Genomic DNA, 22,911 nt, shown 5'->3' with positions numbered 1-22,911 from the left:
CAGGGTGGAGCTGCCCTGCTCCAACTCTCCCTGGAACAGCAGAAACGACCAGCTGTGAGGGCTCAGTAGAGCTTTTTGTAGAAAAAAGCTGAGCTGAGGCAGATCTGTAAATTAACACTGGCTCTTTGTAAAAAGACCCATATTTTAGGGGAGTTGAGTTTCAGAAGTACCAAACAAAAGAGCCTCTGCTCTGACCATAAATAGTTTTACACTTTCTAGGCTGCAGGTGTTTGTCACCCACATACCAACATGCTTGCTTTTGCCAAGTGTAGGTATGTTTGTTTTAGACATAAGGATTTACAATGATTGGAACTTACTGCTCCTAATTCCAGCACTCTTATTTTCTTTTTAGCCACAGCCTCAGCTGAACAGGACAGCCACTGTCACATTCTGAAGTATGGACCTTATGTTGCCTAACTTAAGTGAGACAAGGTCAAAAACCACCACAAAGCCTGCCTTCCTGCTCAAGCTGGTGTTCCTTATTCCCCGGCAAGCCTCAGCCTTTCCAGGAGAAAAGATCAACAACACAGTCAGCTGTCGTAAGTATCTGCTCCAATTTATGTGATTCAAGAAAAAGGATGGGGGAAATTCTCCACCTGTTCTTGTGGGCTTTAATGTTCAGAACACACAAGACTGGAAGCTTGTTCCTAGCCCTGCTGTCTTTGCACAACCAGATGCAGGTGCTAGGAGGAGATCCACTGCATTCCCAGGTGCCAGGCCAGCTTATGAGAAATCCACAAGCTCTAGTTCTAATTCATGCAGCTAAGCCATGCATGCCCAGTGTTTTCCCAGTTGCCATCCTTCTGGATGATGTGACGTCCGCAAAGATACACTCACCAGCTGGCAGTAAGCACACAAGGGGTAAGTGCTTCTGTAGAAAGTTAACAACAGTACTGCAAGGACAGGTTACCATTACATCAGATCCCCATGCCTGAAGAAGTAAGCTTGCTTCTTGCATGAGTTGTGCATGGTGTGTTACATAGGACAAATAGTTTAACCACTTGTCTCAAACCTTACTTCATTTTGAAAATGGTTAAATTAAGCTTCTAGTAGTGAAAGCCAAACACCTTCATCTGCTTGTTACACTTTGCAATTAGTAAAGTTTTTGCTCTGGTTTTAGTCCGAAGTACCCAAGTTTTTAATCTCACATTTATACACAACTTTATGCCTGTAGCCTGAACTTTTAGTATTTGTGTAATATTCAGAGTGTGGCAAACTGCACTCAGAGTGCATTTGGGTAGCAACAAAAGTAGTTCTTGTCTCCTGAGTTCATGTTAATTTTTAACCCGGTTGAGAAAAGAGGCTGTTTGGACTTCAGGAAGAGGGCAGGAGAGATGGAATTTACATTGTAATAAATCAAATAATGTTAAATAAATGCTAAAAAACCAAACCAAACCAAACAAAAAAACCCCCCAACAAACCAGCACTTGAAACTGCCATGCACAACATCCCAAATGTTAGCTTTATGTGAATTGTGCCCACTGACATATCTGCTGCAGCTGTTTCACTGAAGAGCAGCCCAGCCTCTTCACTGTGTTGACATGGTGTACGCATGGGGGGCAGGCAGGAAATAAATGTTTTGTTTTTCTTAGCAATGAGTATTCAGTGCTGTGTGACCTGCACTGACCAACAGTGAGGCTGCTTCTGCAGATCTCAGACTCACACCTGCAAGTCTCACAGAAATTAAGACACACTTTAAGAATCACTGGCCAGAGGAGAGGTGTGAGTGCAGAGATAAGGCTTCCAACAGACAGGGCAGGTATTCAATTTCTGCATCTATGGGTCACTGTGAGAGCTGGGCCCTCACATGACAGGCTGCCAAAGAAAAGGCTTTCCCTTATCTAATATGTCTCAGCATCACGACCTGGGTAATTTGAGTGGTGCATAGAATAAAACCAGAAAGCATCTCATTGCCTTATTAAGTGTTTCAGAAGTCCACCCTGAAGACTTGAGCTGCCAGATCTCAGTTCCCCAACCATCCCCACCGCCCCAGGAGGAGACTGTTCCTGCTTAGGAAAAGAGAGGTCCCTGGAGCACAGGGAAGCACACCATCCATCTTCATCGCAGCAGCTTTTGGACCAGGCTTGCTCAGAAGGGGTCAGCACTGTCAAACACTTTAGACTAGATGCAAGAAGTTTTGAAGCCTTTATTTAGTAGCAATTAAATTACTCAATTAACACTAACCTCCAGACAGCAGTTAAAATATTGTACAAAGAGCAGGTTGCCCTCTAGAAGCTCTGTACACAGTTCAATATAAACTTACATTCTAAGATTGAATGCACCCCACTGAAAAGGGGTAAAGCAGCTGTGCACAGGAGGCCTCACTAAGATGCTGTACTACCTTTGAAATGCACAAGACTTCCTCCCAGGGAGTTTGCACAGTACAGACACAGTCCTGTCCCCCTGCCATGTTCCACCAGGTCCTGGACTGATTAGGTTGTTGCTTTTTTGCAGTGGTGCTGGGCACCGGAACTTCTAGTGCATGAAACAGATTCTTTTAAAACCTGTTACTAGTGTGCAGTTCAAATCAAATCTGTAGATATTTCAATGGCTCTTAATTCCTTAAACCATAAGGTTGGTAGCAAAACAGGAGAGCAAAATTCAAAACACACTGCACAAAACATTGAATAAATACCTCTGAGTAATGTTACCAGCTTAAAGAACTGCATTAATTTTCCAGAGACGGGAGTTCTTCTGGAATCTCTTGACCAGAGCTCAGGATTTAAGGTAATTACTTTAGTAAAAGAAAAGTCACTTTATGAAAAATTACATCTTTACAGAAGTGACACACCCTTTCTTCATTTAAGAATAGAATATTGCAATTACTGTGTGTGCTTTTAAACATTCCCATGTCACAATAAATAAAACAAGTTTTACTTGTGCCAATGTTATCTACAAAACAAAGTATTCACAGAACAGCCAAAGGTGTTCTATTCCTCATACACCACAACCTAATATAGGTGTAATCAGGGCAGCTCAGAATCACGGTGACTTACTTTGTCCACGCAGGACCCACCATCAGCCAGAGAAGTTATTCCCCTACCTCTAGGACTGCAGATCATGTACCACCAGATTTATTGCGGAGACAATTAATATTCTGTTTGATAACATGTCAGTATTTTCAGGAGATAAGTAGAACAAGGGAAAACATTAAAATGGATTAAGACTTATTTGTATCAGTCTGAGGCTCCTTACTGCATTTTAATAAATATCAGGCAAGTTAAAGTAGTTTCTGTCCCAGTAGTTGCCAGAATAAAGCCAGTCCTGCGTACCAGTATGAGGATTGGGGCCTTGGTGGAACCATCTGCAAGGAAACATACAGCAGGTTAGTGAAGCTATTAACATACACTTCTATAGAAGTTCAGAACTGCTTTGCTGCACCTTCAGCAGTTTCAGCAATAACTATGGTGATTGCAGGAGCTCTCTTGGTTTGAAATTTGTAAGTGAAATCGTCTTCAGTGACTAGATCTCCCCATTTGCCACACCACTTGAATGTCTCCAAGGTGATACTACTGATACCAGTATTTTGTCATTTGAAGCTGCCAAGATTATTGCATAAAAAAGGACAGGTACAGCTTTACTTCAAAGCAGTTGTGAACAACCATTTTGGCATGCATAAGTAGTAACAGTTTTTGCAAGACTGCAAAAACTGCTGTCCGTCCACTCAAGAGGTATGGGAAGAGAGGTTGAGGCAAAAAAGTTGATGAGTACCTCAGTCCGCTCCTCATCTGTTGTTACTAGTTTTCCAGCATTGTTTATCGTGCCCATACACCTTCTTTACCTTCCTTTGCTGGTTAAAGGTACCTGTAGAAGCCCTTCCTGCTGTTCTTTGCATCCCTTGCCAGGTTCAGTTTCAGCTTCGCCTTGGCCTTCCTCACCCAATCCCTACCCAACCAAACTTCATCTCTATACTCTTCCCAGGTTACCTGTCCTTGTTTCCACTGCCTTTTGCTTCTTTTTTGCTTCCATTTGCTTCTTTCCCTTCAGTTTGACCAGCAGTTAACTTAGAACAAGTGTGCCAGCTACCCTTAGTGCAGGTGAAGTATCACCCACAGGCTGCAGGAGTCATCCTAGATTATTACAACTTAACTGTGCTACATGGCACTGTTAGCACTGGGAGGCTCATTTGAATGCTGGGAAAGCTGATTCCATCCGCATGGAGTTATGTGCAAGCTTTTACTAAGCTAATTATCAGTAGAAACACTGAAGTTGAGGACCTTCTTTCTTTCCTTCTCTCTCCCCTCCTGCCTAATCTGGAGGCACCATGTAACACAGAGGCACAGATCACACCTGTGAGGGTACATAACCTTTCAGGGGGTGGGGGGGGACTATTAATCTCTACCATAAGGTGCATTTACAAGGCCAAACTGCTGGGAAGTAGTACAACCCTGTGAAACCACCATGGCAGAGAAGTTTGCCTTCCTCCCTCCTCTCCCACACACGTTCCTGGCAATCCTGCAGCTGTTACTGAACAGCACTTTCTGTTTGGCCCCAGTTACTCAATCTTCTGCCTCAACAGCCCACAGTACCAGACCTCAAGCATTTTACCTTCTTGCTGTATTTTGCCAGGCCATGTTTAAGAGAACAAACCAACTTACTAGAAGCTGTTTCTGTGGTTAATGTGCTCCACAGCTTCCTGTCACCTCCTCACTGACCACAAAAGCCAGTTTTTCCTTTCTGTGACTCACTGCAGCAGACACACTCACTTAAGTAAATCATCTGTGTGCAAGGCAGCCTGTTTAACTCTGCTCTTCCCTTCTATGGTACCATAAGCTTTCAGAAGAGAAATCAGAGCACATTCAGACTAAATATGACTTGATCTCTTTAAAAAGCAAAAGCATAAGAGGCACCAGTATTGCAGTGCTATGCTGGAAAACAGGGCAGCTAACAGGCAAGCCTTGCTTGGCTCAGAGGATTTGAGATGCGTGTTGGAAGAAATGCCTTGTACTGCCTTCACAGTGGCAAACTGAACAGCTGAACACTCTGATGGTTCTCCTGCTGTCCTGGTTAAGTGAACTGAAGTCAACAGAAGTCATTCACTCATAGTACTGCATATACTTCACTACTGCTTATCCTCCACACAGGAACAGTCGGCCATTCCCAAACAAGAGGTGTGCGGGTGCGCTCAGGTGTCCAGTTCACCAGTAACAGCTCATTCCAGAGCATCTGCCGTGAGAGAGGGCCATAAGCACAGTTACCTCACCTCTCCGATTAAGGAATTCTACCACCCAATACCTCATTAGTGTGTCTTCAACACCTGTACAGGTCAGGACAATATGCCCCAACTCCAGTGACAACCTACTGCAATAGCAAGAGGAAAGGCAATGGGAAGAGAAATATAAGACCTAAAGCAATAAGATGATCTCACTACATAAATGATGGGGGAAAGAGGGGACAGATTTTCATCAAATTGCCAAACCACTGCTTGTTTCAGAACTGAATTAATCTCTTTTACTCAAGACTTATGATCACTGGTCAGCGTCTAAAATATTAAATGTTCAACATTAATCATCTTTTGAGAAACACCAAGACTCCACTTCTAAAATGGATTCAGAATAATTTAAAAAAACCAAAAATCACTCACATTTGGAAAACTGTCTTAAGAGGGAAGAACTCTACTAGACAAAGTAAGCAGCCTGCTTTTCTGTGGCAAGGAAACTGCAGTAGTTTAAATCTGAGTTTATACTGCATTACCAAATAAGACCTACAGATGACCTTCTAGGAACAGGTAGGAGAATTCTCCTTCACAGCATACATTTTTTCCCCCATAGCACAACTCTCCCTAACACTTAATGTTCATCCTTTATAGGCTGTCACACCTGGCATTCCTACTAAAGAGATCAACACTAGGAATTTTCTGCCAAGGCTTTAGAAACAGCCTGGAAAGCAGAGTTCTTAAAGGATATCCCAGACACATGCTGAGCATGTCTACAGTATCTGCACAATAGCTTTGGAAGAACCCTGTGAATGGTGTCTGCACTAATTATATAACCCCAAACCCATAGCTCCTAGTTGCCCCATGGAAATTCTCCAAATTCCAATACCAACCTCAGCTGGTTTGAGCTATACCTTAAGCTACACTTCTGGCACGTGGAAGAACACAACACAGTTATCCCTTGCTTTGAAAACATTTGAAGAGAGCTAGAACCACTCTGAATTCAGAAATGGGAGAGAGGTGCAAGGCCGTCTAGCACTTAACGAGTTTACTTGGAAGCTTTACAAAGGTGTTATTTTCCACCAGTCTCAGGGCAAACAAACCCAAACACTTTAAGAGTACAGGCAGAGGAAAAAGACAAAGGCAGACATGTCCAAACCTGGGACTCTGGCATGATGGGTGACTTCATTAAAAAAAAAAAAAAAAAGAAAAAAGTGATTTATAGTTACAAACATTTTAAAGGTATTTAATCACAGTGTCTCAGTGTATAAATAGCTAGTTAATAGAGAAGAGATGAAACTTGCTTACTTATAGAGAGTTTAGTCTTACCATTTTTGTTCTCTGAAGATACTGTCAGTTTATTCCTATATGTCTTAAGTAGACCTTGTCTGGTCAAACTAGATTCATCTGGTCATGTTTTCAGAGTTTGTTTTTTTAACTATGAGAGAGGTCAGTTGGGAGCTCTTACATACAAACTAAAAAGAAACTAAAAAATCCCTAAAACATCCTGGCAGATCCCTTGTAAGCTAATTTTTCCCTTAGCTCCTCTCACTTTTGTAGTTAGTAACCCTCCCTGAAAGAAGGTAGTGACTTGGATAGCTGGGTGATAAAATCATTTCACCAACTTTGAAAATACAGTACTGTCAGCACAGAGCCACTGATCTGAGAAGTCATGGGCAGTAAGCTGTCAAGTTCACCAGAGGAAGCATTTCCTCTACTCTTTGGCCAAGCATGCAAATTTCAGGCAATTATAAATTAATCAGCAACAACAGTCCTTTACAAGCAGCTATCAGTGACATCATCTTCGTGTCAGAACCAAGAGGTGCTCAGAGAAGACAACACAGTTTATGTTTGCATATGAGTGTGGCAAGCAGTGAGAGGGAATAAACTGAGACCAAGCCTGAGTAAGCAAATACAAGGGCAGCACTACCAGACCTGATGGATGTCTGCTCTTCCTGCTGACACAACACTGCATGTCACCAGTGCGGACTGTCAGTTAACCTCAATGCTCAAAACGTTTACATAACTACACACACAGAGGCAAACGCACTAACCTCGTCTTCCAGTCTTCCTCTGACTTTGAACGATTTTTGCGGGCGGTCCTCTGTTTTTCTTCTAGCCTCTTCTTTTCTTCACTAGCCAGATCTTGAAGGAATAAAAACACACAAATAAAACAACAGATGTTAAGAGTAATATATAAGACAGGGACATTACTTAATCTGACCCAGCAAATAAATAAGGGAAGTAGTAAAAATAGTGCATTTAAAAAGCTTTCTACATAACACTGAAGGTTACTGGTTTAGTCTAAGAGCAAAGCCAGCCCAGCTGTGGCACAGAATGAGCCAATGGCATTCCAGTATTTAAGACTGCTAAATGCATGTTTATCCATGGCCTGAGAAACCCAAAAAAATGTTTACATGACAGCAAACGTGAGCTAAGGGAGGTGGCATACATAGAATTTATTTTAGGATGGAAACTAATTAAGGTATGCAGGATTGATTTTACAATTCTGGCCACCTACTTCTTTTTGACGTTTGGGCTAATTTGCTACTAGTCTTTAGTTCCTGATTAATGGAGCTTTGGAGTATTCATTTCCAAACCACAATGAATTGTCTCTCTGCAGTATCTTTTCATTTTTTTTGTTAATGCTCTAAGGTAGCACAGGTTATGATCCTAAACATGCAGAACAGTTGCTTCTATTTGGCAGGAAGAATGGTCAGAAGGTCTGAGGAGCAGAGTCAGACTAAGCAGCAGATTAGGTGAAAGGCAATCTCACACCTGACTCTTCGAAAAGCATTTCATACACATCTTAGTCTTCCAAGAATGATTCTCTTAACTACTTCTATCAGCCATTCCCAGTTACCCTGCCAGCTACTAACTCACCTGCTATACACTTACGCCACTAGTATCATTAAGGAATACAGTTGTTGGTAACAGCACAGTTATTTGCAATTCAAGTTTAAACAGACAAATTACTGGAATGCCAAAGAAAAAGGAGCAAAAGAGGGCTGGGGAAGGCTGTTCAACACTGTATTGAAGTATTTAACACCAAGTCACATGTCAGAAGACTAAAAGACACTTTTCCTTCTGTGGCATCTACAGTAACAATCTCTATGAGGTTTCTAAAAAGCACTCTATTTCTACTCACTGAAAGTCTCATTATGTATTTCTAATTCACTATTCTAGGACAGCAGTAGTGTTCAAGTCTCACTGAAGAATGATTTTGCCTCAAGTGTATTTTCTGGCACTACAGTTTCTCCTTAATAGTTTAGACTGCATTTCTCAGAACTGGCCCATCAAACCACTCCTGCATCAGGTTGATGGAAACAGACAAACCGAAAAGTTCACAAATACTTCCATGACACTGTGCATAAATTTTCAACTGCTTTGGTTACCAATCCAAACCACAGCACCAGATTTGGGCTGCTATGAAGAAAATCAGCTCCATCCCAACTATCCCCAGTACAGGTGGATGACATACCTTTCACCAGAAGCACACCACAACCTGCAGAAGGCTGTGTTAATGAGTTACTGCCTTGCAGCATGAAGGAACGTATGGGTAGCTACTTTAACTGTTCATCTATCAACCTTTTTTCCAGTCCTTCAGTTTTAACAAAAAATAAAACCACCTTTGCCAATAACTGAAGTTACCTATTTCTCCATTTTCCATAGCTCTGATATCTGGTCGTAGCCGGCAGTCGGTTTTGGGAATGACACTCTCCATTTCTTTGTCCAACTCATTCAAAGCCATAGCAAAGCTGGTAAAATTATACATCTGAAATTCAGAGACAAAGATAAAAGGTGACTTCACAATGTCTCCAGCTGCTAGTCTTAATACACAAGAAAACTGCTGCCTAAAAACAAACATCCAAGGGCTCTTTTATTATTTAATCACTCAAGATAGGAATGCTCAAGATACCAGCAAAACTGCACTGTCAGGCAGAGTGTAGATGATCCTTGGTGTTTCTGTTTCAGCAGGTTGGTAATCCAATTACTCAGTGCACTATTTCTCTCTTATCTTCTTTTTCCAGTCCTACTGCTTTTTTCCCTATCGCTGTAGAGAGATTTCCCCCTTGATTAACCCAGTGAGGGCATCTTTTCTGTTCCAATTCTTTGCCTTGGCAATTACATGCAGTACCCTTGTATTCCACCTATTGACTCTCCAACTTGTGCCATGCAAGTGTCTATCCCTGCAAGTGTCTGGCCTCTAATGAAGCCCTTCAGGAGAGATTTCTCACAAGGCTAGTGCCTCAGTGGGGGAAACAGGGTGGACACAACAGGTGGGGAATGCCCCCCATACCACTAGCTACATAAAGCATCCCATTTTCCAGAGAAATTCTGCTAATTCTATATTCTCGCCTGTGGCAGTTATCCCTCCAACCCCACATTATAAAGTTACAATTGTAGCAGGGAGTTTGTTGCAATAAACAGGCAAATCCAGGCTTGCTAATGACAAAGACAACAAATGGATTTGTTTTGTGTTAAACATACAAAATAACAGGATAGCACATTCAATAATGAGAAGCGTAGCTGACCTGTGCTGAATTTGGAGGTCTTGGAGTTATCTTCCATAGCAAAACACTTCCAGGAATAACATACACACTCTCAGAATCTGGCAACGGCATCTCATCTGATTCCTCAGTATTGCCCACCTAAAGGCAGCACACAAAGAAAAGTTCTTTGGGAGTCATGAACTATTTACACCAATTCATTCCAACACTGGAACTTACAGAAAATTATTTCCTTGACCAAAAGCGAGTCATTTCAGCAACAATGAAACTTTTCTAGATGCTTGTCAAGAAGGATAATAGCATTAACATAGCACACATACTCCCAACTCCCTCCCAGTGGAAGACTACCAACAGTTTCTTGCAGCAGTATTTTTGTAGATATAAGGTGGGTGTTCACGCATTAAGAAATGTCAATTTTTCCACCCCAGAGATGTCCTGTTTCCTCAAATACAAGCATTTTCATGCCTGATACTTAACTGCATCACTGCTTCATTAAAGGTGAAGAATAGAAGTCACATTCCTCATCCTTCCACATCAAAGAAATACCAGCACATAACGCAGACGCTGCCCAGTTTGTGCACAGCAGAAAGCCTTTCCTACTGCTCTTTGCCCAGAGGAACCTTCCTTTCCATTAACCAGTACACAACTGAAATGGCAAACTGCAAATGTGAAATAAATATCCTAGATTAATTACTTCTTCTGGGAAGGATATCCTGTGAAGTCTGACACACAGCCTGAGGCAGCTGTGGCCACAGCACTGTGAAATGGCTTTCCCAGAAAAGGAAGAACTTCACCCAGGGTTACTAGGGCAGTAGAGAATTATTGGTGGTCACAGAGTAGATGTGACCTGAAGTAGTTCTAAACCATCCCCTCTTTATGCACAGCTTTAAAGCAGCTGGGCTCTGATGCTGCTGATGTTAATTCCGCTACGTAAGCATATGTTACAACACTGAACTAAAGACAAGCTGGGCAATGAATATGGCTCTCCCAAGAAAACCTGGTGTCACCAACACAGCTAAAAGCAGCAGCACGCTTCAGAGACCACCAGAGATTAAAGCTGAACTTAGAGGCAATTAATGCCTTAAATACTTTGGCTACGTGCCAACAGCTTTAATCCTGCTGCTAATAAGCTTTGCTCTCCCATCAAATAATAGACTGAAAGCATCCAGTACCCAGCACCCTGGACTCAGTTGTCCTCTGAGAGGATTCACATGTTATGCTTTCAAGAAAATTAGAATTAGTAGTAAGGATTCTGTTTCACTGTGAAGCACTTCACTGTGCTTTTAACAATGAACAGGTTGCAAAGTAAGCAGAACAACATGCAGACCAGGTTCAATCCCTCAGCTCCTATGGGGGACAAACAGGACTTTTAGTTGACTACATCTGAACTGTACTGGCAACCTATCATTCTGCCCTTTCAGGGACACTGATTGATGCTGCAGAAATTGGGAATTTGAAACAGAACGGATCAGAAAGTGATTCTTATATCAAAATACAGACACTTGGATACGAGACTGCCAAACTCCAAGCCAACTTTTATAGGAAGGCTACGACACACAATTTGTGCCTTGTTGTATACATAATCTTAAAAATGCCATCAAATTACAGAGAACTAGGTAAAATGTGGATTTTCACATGCTCTTGCCACAGTGATCCATACTTCATGCTCAGTGCTACTCAACCTTTCAGTATATTGCTAGGAGAATATTAACTGACTTGCTAAAGCAAGACCTCTGATACCTGTCAACTAGGCACATGTGAAAGCAGCTGATGTTGCCTCACATTGTGCTCTCCTATGTATTTGCACTGAAAAATCTACACAAAATCCTTCATCTTGTTTAGAACAAGACTCTGGTTCATTCAGAGCAGAAATCAGAGCATCCTGGCCTAACCCCAGGTCTACTAAAAATCTTCTAATGTTATATCACCTTTGCGTACATGAAGGCTTGTCTAGTTTCCTGCAAAATTATTTTTCCCTGAAGTTTTATTCCTATAAAAATCAAAGGGATTCAGGGGAAAATCTGGGGCAAGTTACAAAAGGACTCACATCCAAGCAGGTTCCCTCAAGGGAGACAGAAGCAATTCTTCATTAGTAGCAATGCAGCACGAAAGAATAGCTGGGAAACAACTACAGAAATCTGAAAATTCTAATTCGGAGAAGTTTGAAAAGCCATGTACTTCTGCACCTGAATAAATCCTTCAATACCACGAAGGAACAAACCACATCCAGACACTATACATGAGACTTGGCTTAACTAAATGCTCAAATCCCAGAAAATATCAGCTCCTCAGACACAAGGAGCAGTGGGAATACATACATATTCAACAAAGACTACTGGTTCATAGCTACCACTACCAAGCTTTCAGTTTTCTGCACAGAAATAGTTCTGTTAAATGAGTAGAAAAAGCATGTTTTTCTAGAGTCAGAGCAACACTGCAGCTTGAGCTTTATGCAACAGGATGCTTCTTTTTGAAGTAAAAAGCAACAATCATCCTCAGCATTGTTGGAAAATGCGAAGTGAAAGCTGAACAAAAACACAGGGTGTGTTTTTCTTCGCTCCTTCTCTCTAGAGCTCTTGGACTCACAGAGAAGCAGCAATCCCTAGTGCTTTAGCACTCTCCTGATGACAAGCACTGGAGCAACCTCAGATACAGCAACAATCTGAACCTGCACAGGAACAACTCCTTTCAGAGTTGTCCATCTGAAAGAGTTCTCCAGGTTTTTTTCTTAAGTATAAAAGCTACCAACACCCAAACCAACAAAAAATCTGTCTGCAGTCACCAAAGGAGAACAATCCCTGTTTTAAGCTACTGTATGAGTGGCTGTTCTTCATCAAGCTGTTGTCACCATCACCACTCCTCCTAAACAAAAAGTGTACCAGAAATTTGGATGAATTATGAATGAGTTTTTTTCACAAAAGAAAAAAAAAATCAATTGTGAAGAAAAAAAATGTCAGCATTTCTACAGTTGTGAAAATTTAATAGAATGCAATACAAAAATTCCATGTAAAAGCTGGAAAATATGATCTTTTATCAGGATGATAAACTAGTCTGTTCTGCCTCTAGGAGTTCAAGTCCTTCTGTCAGAATATAAATGCCATATATGATCAGAAATGGTCCAACTAATGGATATGTTATCTACTCCATGTAACTTGGGAGGAAGAGGCAAGTAAGGAATTTGACAGTATTTACATCACACCAAGTTTTGGTAAGTTTGAATACAAATCCAAGAAAGAGAAAGCATTTTATCCCTTATTGTTGGTACTCATCCAATCCGTTTTGTATCCTACTAGGAAAGAGAGGATAACTGAAAAGAAATCTTAATGCTCTTAAATGCTACTAAAATATTTAGCGGTCTCATCATGCTTTTGAGATACCACCTCTTTATGTGATTAATACCTGTTTACTGCTTTTCTTCTCTTCTGTATTTTTCTTGTCATTTTTTTTGTAAGCTTCAAATGTAGCTGGGTCAACACTGTACAAACACTCAGTCCACTTCCCATACAATGCACAAAGTTTCTTTTTGCTGTCAAAAAAACCCACATTAAGTTTACAAAGAAGCTTAAAGAGATTTATTTCACAATTTCAGACAAAAATATTTGAAAGAACAATTTTTGAGGGCAACTCTTAAATCTCTATTATTGGTGTTGCACATTTCATAACCTTGCTGTTGCAGGTTAATGCCCTTGCCAGACTATGTTAAAGGCATTTAGCTCTATAGCTCCCATCAGAAGCAAGGGCAGGCATTTGTTTCCTATCTGGAATGAAGCTGTTACCTTTTGTCCTGAATGTACCCTTCAACTTTGTGCAACTCCTTCCCAAAGAGTCCACAGGGCTTGAAACTTAGTACACATTTCTCACCAGTTCTAAAGGCAGAACAAGAGAGCACTAATTATTTCCAAATGCTTTTCCTTTTAAAACTTGCAGGAAGTGAAAGCATTCACACTTTTAACTTACTTATGGTTAGTTATTTCCACGTTTCCATACTGCTCAATCCAAAGTTTGCCCACAATAATGTTATGCACACAGCACGTAGGATTTGTCCATGTGTAGGCTTCATTGTGTCTAAGGGAAGGGAATAAAAATTAAAATATTCTACCTTTGTACTGGATGTCACTCCTGCAACAAGCCATCAATCCATCAATTGTTCCAGGTCTTGAAATGGACATGGTAATAAGTCAGTAAACCCAAGAAGTTTATCAACCTATTGCTACTGATTTTATCAACTCCTTACAACAGTCACTTCAATGCAGTCACTGTTAGCACTGAAAGATATGAGGAAAGCCAACAGGACTTGAGCATGCTAGATTTAGCAGGACTGATGTCCAGGCACTTGCAGACCATACAGGCACAGGCCCCAGCTGCTGCTACTATTAGCACAATGAATGTATATGGGGAAACAATGGCAGTTCCTTTCATGATCTCATCCCCTCCTCCCTGCACAGTGATCAGCCATCAGACTTTAGGATGTGGGTATTGGACACGTCCATTTTTAAGCTGTGGGACTCTAATGCACACTAATCATCAGGGATGAGGTGCTGTGCCTGTGCAATCACTTCCGATCAACTTACTCAAGAAGCTCCAAAGTCATCGTGCCTTTTGGTTCCGCTTCCACGCTCTTGCCCCAGAATTTGAGTTTCGGATAAATTGATCCATGAAACACAAAGTCATTATTTAAGCCTTCAGCATAGAAAGCACTGATGGGTGGATGATGGCTAACTTGCTCTGAGAGAAGTCTAAATCCAAGATCATCTCTGCAAAATAAAGACAACCAAAACTCTGTATCTACATATCGAGCATGGTGAAGTTGCAGTTCTTTTCCCTGAGGAGAAACAGATAGTTGGACCTGTGCACAGTTGCTGTACTCAGTGCAAGAGTTAGTTAAAAGCCTAGGCTAAACGAAAAGACAAAATAATGCATACATCCTTGTTCTAAATAGCTGAGGACCTAATATAAAAAAGAAAACAAGAACTCCCAAATTGGATGAGTCAATATATTTACTTTTGATAATGACCTCTTTCTTGAGTTTTTGCATAAACACAGGCCAAAACCTCACTTGAAAGAAGAATCTGCCCTAGGTGCAGCTGCACACTAATAGACCCATATTGTCTATATGTATTCTGAACACTCAGGTAATGAATACTAAAATTCTAACACCTCCCTTATGTACCACGTACATCTTTTCATTCAGAAGGTTTCAGGGAAAAAAAAAAGATTCATTTTTGTAAATAGAACTTTTTTTAAGCCTTGCAAATTTCATTTGCTTGCTCTGAATTGAAAAGTTAAGTAGCTTTCCTCTGCTGGAAGGTGCATTGGTGAACACCAACACACATTGGAAGCACCTGCAGCAGCTGCCAGAATGGCTGGAAGCTTATAAGCTACAGTACAGTCTGCAAGTCACCTGACAAATCTAATGAAACATCTGTTACACAGAATACCACTCTCCTGTTCATTACCTGATCAATTCATAGGTCTCTCCAAGCAATGGGTTGAATGGCTTCCCTGTACGTTCCCACTGTGAGGCAACAGCAGAGACAGCAAATGCAGCAACACACTATTCAGAAGAGTAAGAGTACACAGTTAATCAACAGTAGTCATGGGTATTACACAACACCAAAACATTTGCCTAGATAAGTGTCCTGGTTTCTGCTGGGATAGAGTTAATTTTCTTCCTAGTAGCTGGTACAGTGCTGTGTTTTGGATTTAGAAAGAGAATAATGTTGCTAACACACTGCTATTTCAGTTATTGCTAAGCAATGCTTAGCAACAAAGTCAAGGACTTTCAGCTTCTCATACCACTCCACCAGTGAGCAGGCTGGGGGCGGGCAGGAACAAGAAGTTGTGACGGGACACATATTGACCAAAGGGATATTCCATACCTCAGTATTTAACCTAGGAAGGAAAGCTGGCTGAGAGCTGCTGCTGCTTGGAAACTGATGGGCATTGGTCAGCAGGCAGTGAGCAACTGCATTGGGTATCATTTGTTTTGTATATTCCATTAATTATTTCCCCCCTCCAGTTCTATCCCCCATCCCATGGAGGAGGTGTGTGGGGCACTGAGTGGCTGGCTGAGGTTTTAGATACCTGCTGGTTTAAACTACAACAGTCCTGATTCTGTACAAACTTCCACCATGTGAGTTGCATGCACCTGACTTTACATGGATCTTTGGATAACTGCTTGTTGTCCAGGTCATTACAAATCACCTCCAGCAGGGTTAATTCCCTCAGGTACTGATACCTTTGTCCAAGATGCTTCACTTGCCTGGGTGACATAATAACATCCTCCTTGAAGGGATACCTTTCCTTCACACCTGACACAAGTCACCTCCACAGGCTGAGGTCTTGTGTCCCTTTTCCAGTCACTTTGTTAATACCCCTTTCCTCAGAAAGGGATCCAAGCTGCTTGGCTTCCTTACCCTCTAATTCCAGGCTACTGGCCCAACATCAGAGCAGCCTGGTGACAATGTTTTCACCTGGACGACAGCTGAAATCTTTCTGCATATCTCAGCTCACTCAGGGATAGGAATTGGGTGGTTACTGCCTCATTTATATATTCATCTTCCTTCTTCCCAGTCAGCAGCTACCTCTCTTCTTCCTCCTGTTCTCATGACTGCCGTGTCAGCGTAGTAGTCTGTCTCATCTACTTCTTTCTCCTGCTCTCTATTTGCAAACATTTTACCAGTTTTTCAGGATTCTACACTTGTTTAGGGGTGAAATTCCAAAATGCTGAGGTGCCCACTACCTCATACTATCTCACGCACCCTGCCACTCATAGCTACCCAGCCTTGGGGCAGATCTCTCAGTGGTATGCATAAATGATTGTTTTACTATAAGCAGAACTTCAAGCACATTCAGGAAACATAGCAAAAGGAAAATCCCGGGTTGAACATCCCAATGATATAGAAAATTTCAAGAGCTATTGTAATTAGCCTGAAGGAGAAGGGGATGATGGAGGTTATCTCCCCCCCCAGATTGGCTCTCCGAGGAGGAAAGGAAAAAGGTGTAGCTATGAATAGTTTCCTATAGATGGCTCCCAAAGTATGGAGATGATGGCAGTGCTGAGTACAAATACTAGCTCAGACTCACCACCAGCAGTGTTACAAAGTACAGCAAAACGATAACCTTAATCCAGCCCTCAGAGGTGATAAACAACACAACAGGGAACATATACGGCAAGTAAGATACTGCATAATGCATCTCTGAGAACAAGTAAATCCACACTGTGACCTGAGACTATTAAACTAGTATAATAAATGCTTATAATGAATTTGTTTTAATATGCTCTGGTCAGATCTGTTATGTCAACCCTTTGTGCTCTTCTCCTTGTGGGGTGTCAAAAAGGACCGCTGTGGTTAAAGCCAGCAGGGAGCTAAACACCACACATCTGCTCACTTACACCCCCTGCCCAATCCAAATGGGATGGAGGACAGAACTGGGGGGAAGAAAAGGTGAGATCAGTGGGTTGAGATAAAGACAGTTTAATAGAACAGAAAAGCAGGGGAAAATAATGACAATAAAAGAATCATAATTATCAAAACAAGAAATGGACAGTGCAGTGGCTCACCACCCATCGACTGATGCCCTGTCTGCTCCTAACAGCAGCACCCAGCCAGCTTTTCCCTTAGTTTATGTACTGAGTATGACACCATATGGTATGGAATATCCCTTTGGTCAGTTGGGGTCAGCTGTCCCAGCTGTGTCCCCATCCCAGCTTCTTGTGCCCCCCAGCCTCCTCTCTGGTGGAGTGGGGTGAGAAGCAGAAAAGTCTTTGACTTAGTGTAAACACAGCTTAGGCATAACTAAAACATCAGTGCGTTACCAACATTATTCTCATTCTAAATCCAAAATACAGCACTGCACCAGCTACTAGGAAGAAAAATAACTCTCTGAAAATTAACTCTCTATCCCAGTGAAAACCAGGACAAATAAAACTGGTTGATGAAAAAGGGAACCCGACATGCAGCAAATTATAGGAGTTCCTCCTTTGATGAGACTATGAAGGAAAGAAATCCTCAGGTATTCACCAAGAGCTCACATAAACTACCACACTCAACATACCTGCATTCGCTCTGTTGTGCTGGAAAGGGAGCTGGCTTTGTGGATGAGGTATGTATGCTCCATATACTCTGTAAGTCGCTGTAGGAAGCTCAGTGGCTCGTTGAATATAACTGGCATTGTGATCTTCGACAACTCCTGATGCACAAATGAAATTTGTGTGAAAAGTCGAATGATTAGATACACTGACCTGCAGTAACCCAAGTGTAATTGGCTTATTACAAAAATAAACTATGCTCTTAGTGCTAATGCAATGTGCTTGACCTGGCTCTGCTAATGCTGAAAGGACAAACCCCTTATAAGCTCAATAAGCAGAACTGTGCTGGTGTTAAGGCCACTTCTAAAACAAAAAGAAAGCCAAACATCAAACAAGCAAACTTAATAACAACAAATGCATTAAGAATGTGAAATGAAACAATGGAATGACATATTAAGGAGTCCTTTAAAGACCAAGTTATTTATTACTCCTAAAATAGGTATGGTCCATCTAATTACTTAAACATATTATCTCTTTTTGGAGGCAGGTGGGCAGGCGGGGGTAGGAAGATGAGAAAGCACAGGAAAACATGGCGGCTCAGGAGTTAGAAACAGGGATTCTGTATTCTGGAGAAAAAAGGAACCTTTGTAACAGGAATAAAAATTGAAAAGAAGTCCTACAGTTTGGTGGTTGTTTATTTTCTTTCCCATTTTTAAAAAGCACGCTCTCTGAGTGCATAACATAGCAATGGCTTAAGGCTGCCTGCAGTAGCAAATTAAAAGCATTTGGAATGACCGCTGCCATGTGTGCAGCAAACAGCACTGTCCTTGGCCATAACAGCAGCACCTGGCACCAACAGCTTTGGCAGACACTTTGGGACAAGACACTACAAGTTCTGCTGCCCCCCACAACTGCAACTTCTGTGCAGCAATTCCTGCAAAGCAGAATTAAGACCTTTATGGATTTTCTTGCCTGCACACACCTTATGCAAAGACAGGCTTTCAATGTGTTCTTTGTATTTTAAGGTTATAACATTTTTCTGCTAAAGCCAACTAAAGCCACTGTGAGAAGCCTCAGATGCTTCGTAACAACTCAGGAAATTTGGAGCTGCTGACGAAGGCATTCCCAGCATTTCCACATCCAATTGCTTGGTGCTGCTCCTAACTTACACCAAGGGGAGGAGGAGAAAACAAAAGCGACTAAACACACATGTTCCCTTCTGTAAGCTACTGTTAGAGGCTCACAGAGGTTTATAAGCAGCAAGTAATTTCAGCCTACTGTAGGATCTAATGGAGAGAACTCCTCAATTCACCCTTAGCTGGAAGAGATTAGGTGCCAACCAGCCAACTCTGATTTGGCCACGATCTGGTGAGTAACACCATGGAAGACTCAGATACTTAGGGGAAAGGAGAAGAGCAAAATAAAAGTAGCTGGTTTTTTGGGTTTGTTTTGGTTTTTTTCACAGTCAAAGTAAAAAAAAAAATTGCTACCACAAAATAAAGGGTTTAAGTGAAGAGAAAATTCTTTTACTGAAAGAATATTACTCTGACCAAGTCTTATCTTCTTGAGTTGTGAAAGCAAATAAAGCATAAGCAACAAATAAAAAAAAAAACCCAAAACAAAAAAAAAAAAAAAAAAAAAAAATACACCCCCCCCAAAAAAACCAACAAAAAACCCCCAAAAAACACAAACCCAAATGACCTCTTCTCCTCAACAAGTTTTCATTTGGGCCTCAGATGAAACCATCGTTCCCCATCTTTTATCATAGCTTTCTGATTACCTACCATGCCAATGCATTTTCTTAATATACTCCAGATACTGAAGTCATTTCTGGAGAACATTGGAGACGGCAAGCTTGTTCTGTGGAAAAGAACAGGGAAAAAAAGTAGAAGAAAAACTTTCCATTACTAACCATGACTAAGAAACCCAAATACTCACTTTTGAAAGTAACAGTTTCCCAATTTTTAAATTAAAAACCAAGGGGGAATGACAGTACTACTTTGAAGCACTTAAACTGTTTTACCTGCACGGAAACATTAACTCTCCAAAACCAGAACCAGAACCATTAATTTTATGTAAAAGCAGAGGAAGAGAATGTCTACATCAGTTATCACAATGGCATCATTAAGATGCTTAGTTGTGTTTGTGAGAAAATGTAAGTTAAATCTGAATAGGTACACAAATAAGTTCACTATGTCTGAACTGAACTGAGGATTAAATAGTGGGGTGGGTTTGGGGTTTTCTTGCTAGTCACTTTTATACTGACAATAAAGGGCCTTGAACATTTATTGCCTATACTAAAATCAGCCCTCAGGAACAACAGAAAAACCAGCATTATTAAAGAAGAGAAAACATAGCAGCCTGTATGTACTACACTGGGCTGACATGTCCTGAAACAAGTCTTAAGCATATTTTTAAGACCAATATTTAGCTTGTGTAACACAGTGTGTATTTCTCAGCTCTATGAGAAATCAGCCACAGATTTTGTTCAGTTTTCTTACTGCTACTTACAGCTCAACTATTAATCCAATTTACCTATAGAAAGGTAAAAATATTGGTTAAAGTCCTTTGTCCACAACAACACTAAAATTCGTGTTTGGATCATACAGCTATTACCAATTAGAAAAAAAAAGTCACAGTTTTTCCAATTATTATCAATAGATAAAAGTTACCTAGAGCTGACTCAAACTGCATGAACTCTTGAAGTTTTAAAGTTTAGATAACTCTTGTCTAAATGATTGTGTTGCCCTCCTAACCAAGGTGGTCTTGTCAAAGTAGCTAAAGCAATACCTTTAGAGAGTGTGAACAGGCTGTACCCTTCTTCTGCACCCCACTTTTCTGATAAACAGAAACATTGCCAAGAGAAAAAAATATTCAGTCTAAATTGTTTGTTTCAGTAGCCCTACTTGCCATGTTACCTCTCATACTTATCTGCTACTGAAACACCTTTACCAGGGCTGATGCTTCTGTTTTCAGAAAAAACAAAACCAAAAAATGCTCTTTAGAATACAACTCCATCCAGCCAAAAACCTAGTCATGTGTCTGAACTCCTCCATAGGTAACAGACCAACACTGACTTGTTTTACTCAGCTTCCAGGCAGAGGATGAGCGGGTAGGAGGATTTACTTTAATTGAAAAATATACCATCACTCACTCCTTATTCTGATTTTTCACTCATACAAAAATATTTTGTCAAACAGATTATCTGGAATAATATTAAGTATAAAACACTTCTGTGACTGCTTTGATACAGATGTCCAGGAGAGGACAGTGTCCACCAAGTATTCAGTCTTATCTTCATTAGAAGTGTTTACTTGTTTTTCCTGTGTATTTTTTAATGAAGGCAGTTAGCAGAGCGGATATTGGTGTTTAAGTAAGTCCTTCTGCATGCAAAACACACACATGTACCTCTAGCTTGCTGAAGTTTACACAGGGATTGCTTTCCTTACATATTAAAACTTATATTTTCACTACAGTTAACCTGTCCCTTCGTTCAATTAGTTGAAGGATGGCATGCAGTTTCAGCCACTCATCTGTATTTGTCACCTATATCAGTCAAACCTGCTACAGGAGTCAGTTCTTTCCTCCATCTAACACGTACATGTACAAACAAAGAAACAAAACAGTTTTAAGCCACCAAGAAAGATCCCAGGGACAAGTAAGGACATGTGGAAAAATGACAGGCAGCTAAGACTTGAGGCCTACTAACCTTGACACATTCCCTGTGATTAAAGGAAAAGTTCGTGAATGCAAAAATTTCCTTCCAGATGTCAATTTTAAAAACAACTCATTAAGTTAATGTTAGCTTTAAATGACAAAAACATCTGTTGGAATTTCTGTGCATTAGAATAGATGAGATGTGTTTAGGACCATTCACTTAAACAAAAACACTTGTCCAAAGCATTAGATATTGCAGATCAATTACTACAGGAATCTTGTGGGGAATGAGACATCAGGTGAGGAAAAAGGCATGTTTAGCTTGCTCTTCGTGGAAACCTGAACAAATAACCTCCTGGCTCCCAAAAAGTTGAACACCAATATATTTGCATTCTGAAAGGCCCTTAGTGGGAGGATCAAAGCTAAAGTTGACTACAAAACTCAGCAATAAGAGGGAAACAGCAGTGACAAGTGGATGCTAAATGTTGGCACATATTACAGAACATTTTTCTCAGGGGATTTTTTGTGGGTTTGTTTGTTTGCTTGAACTTTTTTGAGAGGTGGGTTTTTTGTTGTTATATTTTGTTTGGTTCAGGTTTGGTTGTTTTTTTTAAACCTGGCTTAGACTAAAAAATTCCCTCTTAAAAAGATGTGATTTGAATGCGTCCTGATTATTTAATGTACTATTCTCCTATCTCTCAAATCCTCTCCCAAAAAGTTTACACAAGTTAAGCCTGCTCTCAAAACACTCTGTGAACAATTAGTAGGATGCAAACTAATTAAAGAAAAAACAACAAAAATACCCAGAATAAGACAGCAGATTATATGTGTCACTGGCTTAATCTATCTTATTCCTTGGAACCAACAGATTCATTCCTACATTTCCAAAACCAAAGCACATATTCCCCCTCCCCAATAAAAAACCAACCTCCACCTCTGAATGGAGAATTCTTGACCACTAAAATATTATTTGAGGCAGAGATTTGATGAAGATAGGAAATAGTCTTACTTATACTGATGGCTAAACATTGTTAGGTACTCTCATGTGCAATCTAAATGCAACTGCAGCTCCTCTATTCATCTGAGGAACTACAGGAAAGTATCGAGATTTTAAGCAAAATAAACTAATCTGGTCTATTCTCTAACTGACTTGTTTCCATGTGGTTAACACAAATGGAAGTTAAAAAAAAAAAAGAGCTGTAAGCAAATCCAAGGGTTCCAGGATGGAATTAAGTGCTTTCGAAACATTCTGAATCCCTCACTTTGCACAGCATCAAGAAGTTACAGTCTCTGCTCTGAAAATGACACAGGTGGCATCACAGACAAAGCATATATGACCACATGCACGTGGTTAGAACCACTCCCCAAACAAAAAGAGGCAAAGACTGGAACCAACAGCTCTAGGTAGATAACACAGTTCTGAAGTGACATCAAACATGCTGTACCAGGCCAAACATTGCTACCACCAACAGCCTCAGAAACGAGGCTAGAAACATCACACAACTCCCATCCCTTGAGGAGGTTCTCTTGGAGGTAAAGTTTAAATTATCTGAGCT

At 40.8% G+C, this 22,911-nt stretch overlaps 1 protein-coding gene across 6 annotated transcripts in view; it reads right to left on the bottom strand.

The window, feature by feature from the left end:
* Positions 1-2,128: 2,128 nt before the first annotated feature.
* OSBPL1A (oxysterol binding protein like 1A) overlaps positions 2,129-22,911 on the bottom strand; it is a 75,749-nt gene continuing 54,966 nt past the window's right edge. For all 6 annotated transcript variants that reach the window (XM_018080914.2, XM_018080905.1, XM_018080908.1 and 3 more), the window contains 11 exons: positions 19,483-19,558; positions 17,725-17,859; positions 15,123-15,220; positions 14,238-14,420; positions 13,624-13,731; positions 13,443-13,532; positions 13,066-13,192; positions 9,691-9,807; positions 8,807-8,930; positions 7,210-7,300; positions 2,129-3,304 (listed from right to left, as the gene is read on the bottom strand). In XM_018080914.2, coding sequence (XP_017936403.1) covers positions 3,202-3,304; positions 7,210-7,300; positions 8,807-8,930; positions 9,691-9,807; positions 13,066-13,192; positions 13,443-13,532; positions 13,624-13,731; positions 14,238-14,420; positions 15,123-15,220; positions 17,725-17,859; positions 19,483-19,558 — 1,252 coding nt within the window. In that variant the 3' untranslated portion in view covers positions 2,129-3,201. The remainder of the gene's footprint in view (positions 3,305-7,209; positions 7,301-8,806; positions 8,931-9,690; positions 9,808-13,065; positions 13,193-13,442; positions 13,533-13,623; positions 13,732-14,237; positions 14,421-15,122; positions 15,221-17,724; positions 17,860-19,482; positions 19,559-22,911) is intronic.

The sequence above is a fragment of the Manacus vitellinus genome, unplaced genomic scaffold (assembly GCF_001715985.3).
Source record: "Manacus vitellinus isolate BGI_N305 unplaced genomic scaffold, ASM171598v3 scaffold_1_pilon, whole genome shotgun sequence".
In the NCBI taxonomy this organism is placed as follows: Eukaryota; Metazoa; Chordata; class Aves; order Passeriformes; family Pipridae; genus Manacus; species Manacus vitellinus.
The sequence above is the reverse complement of the archived record's forward strand: the minus strand, read 5'-3'. Positions and strand labels throughout refer to the sequence as shown.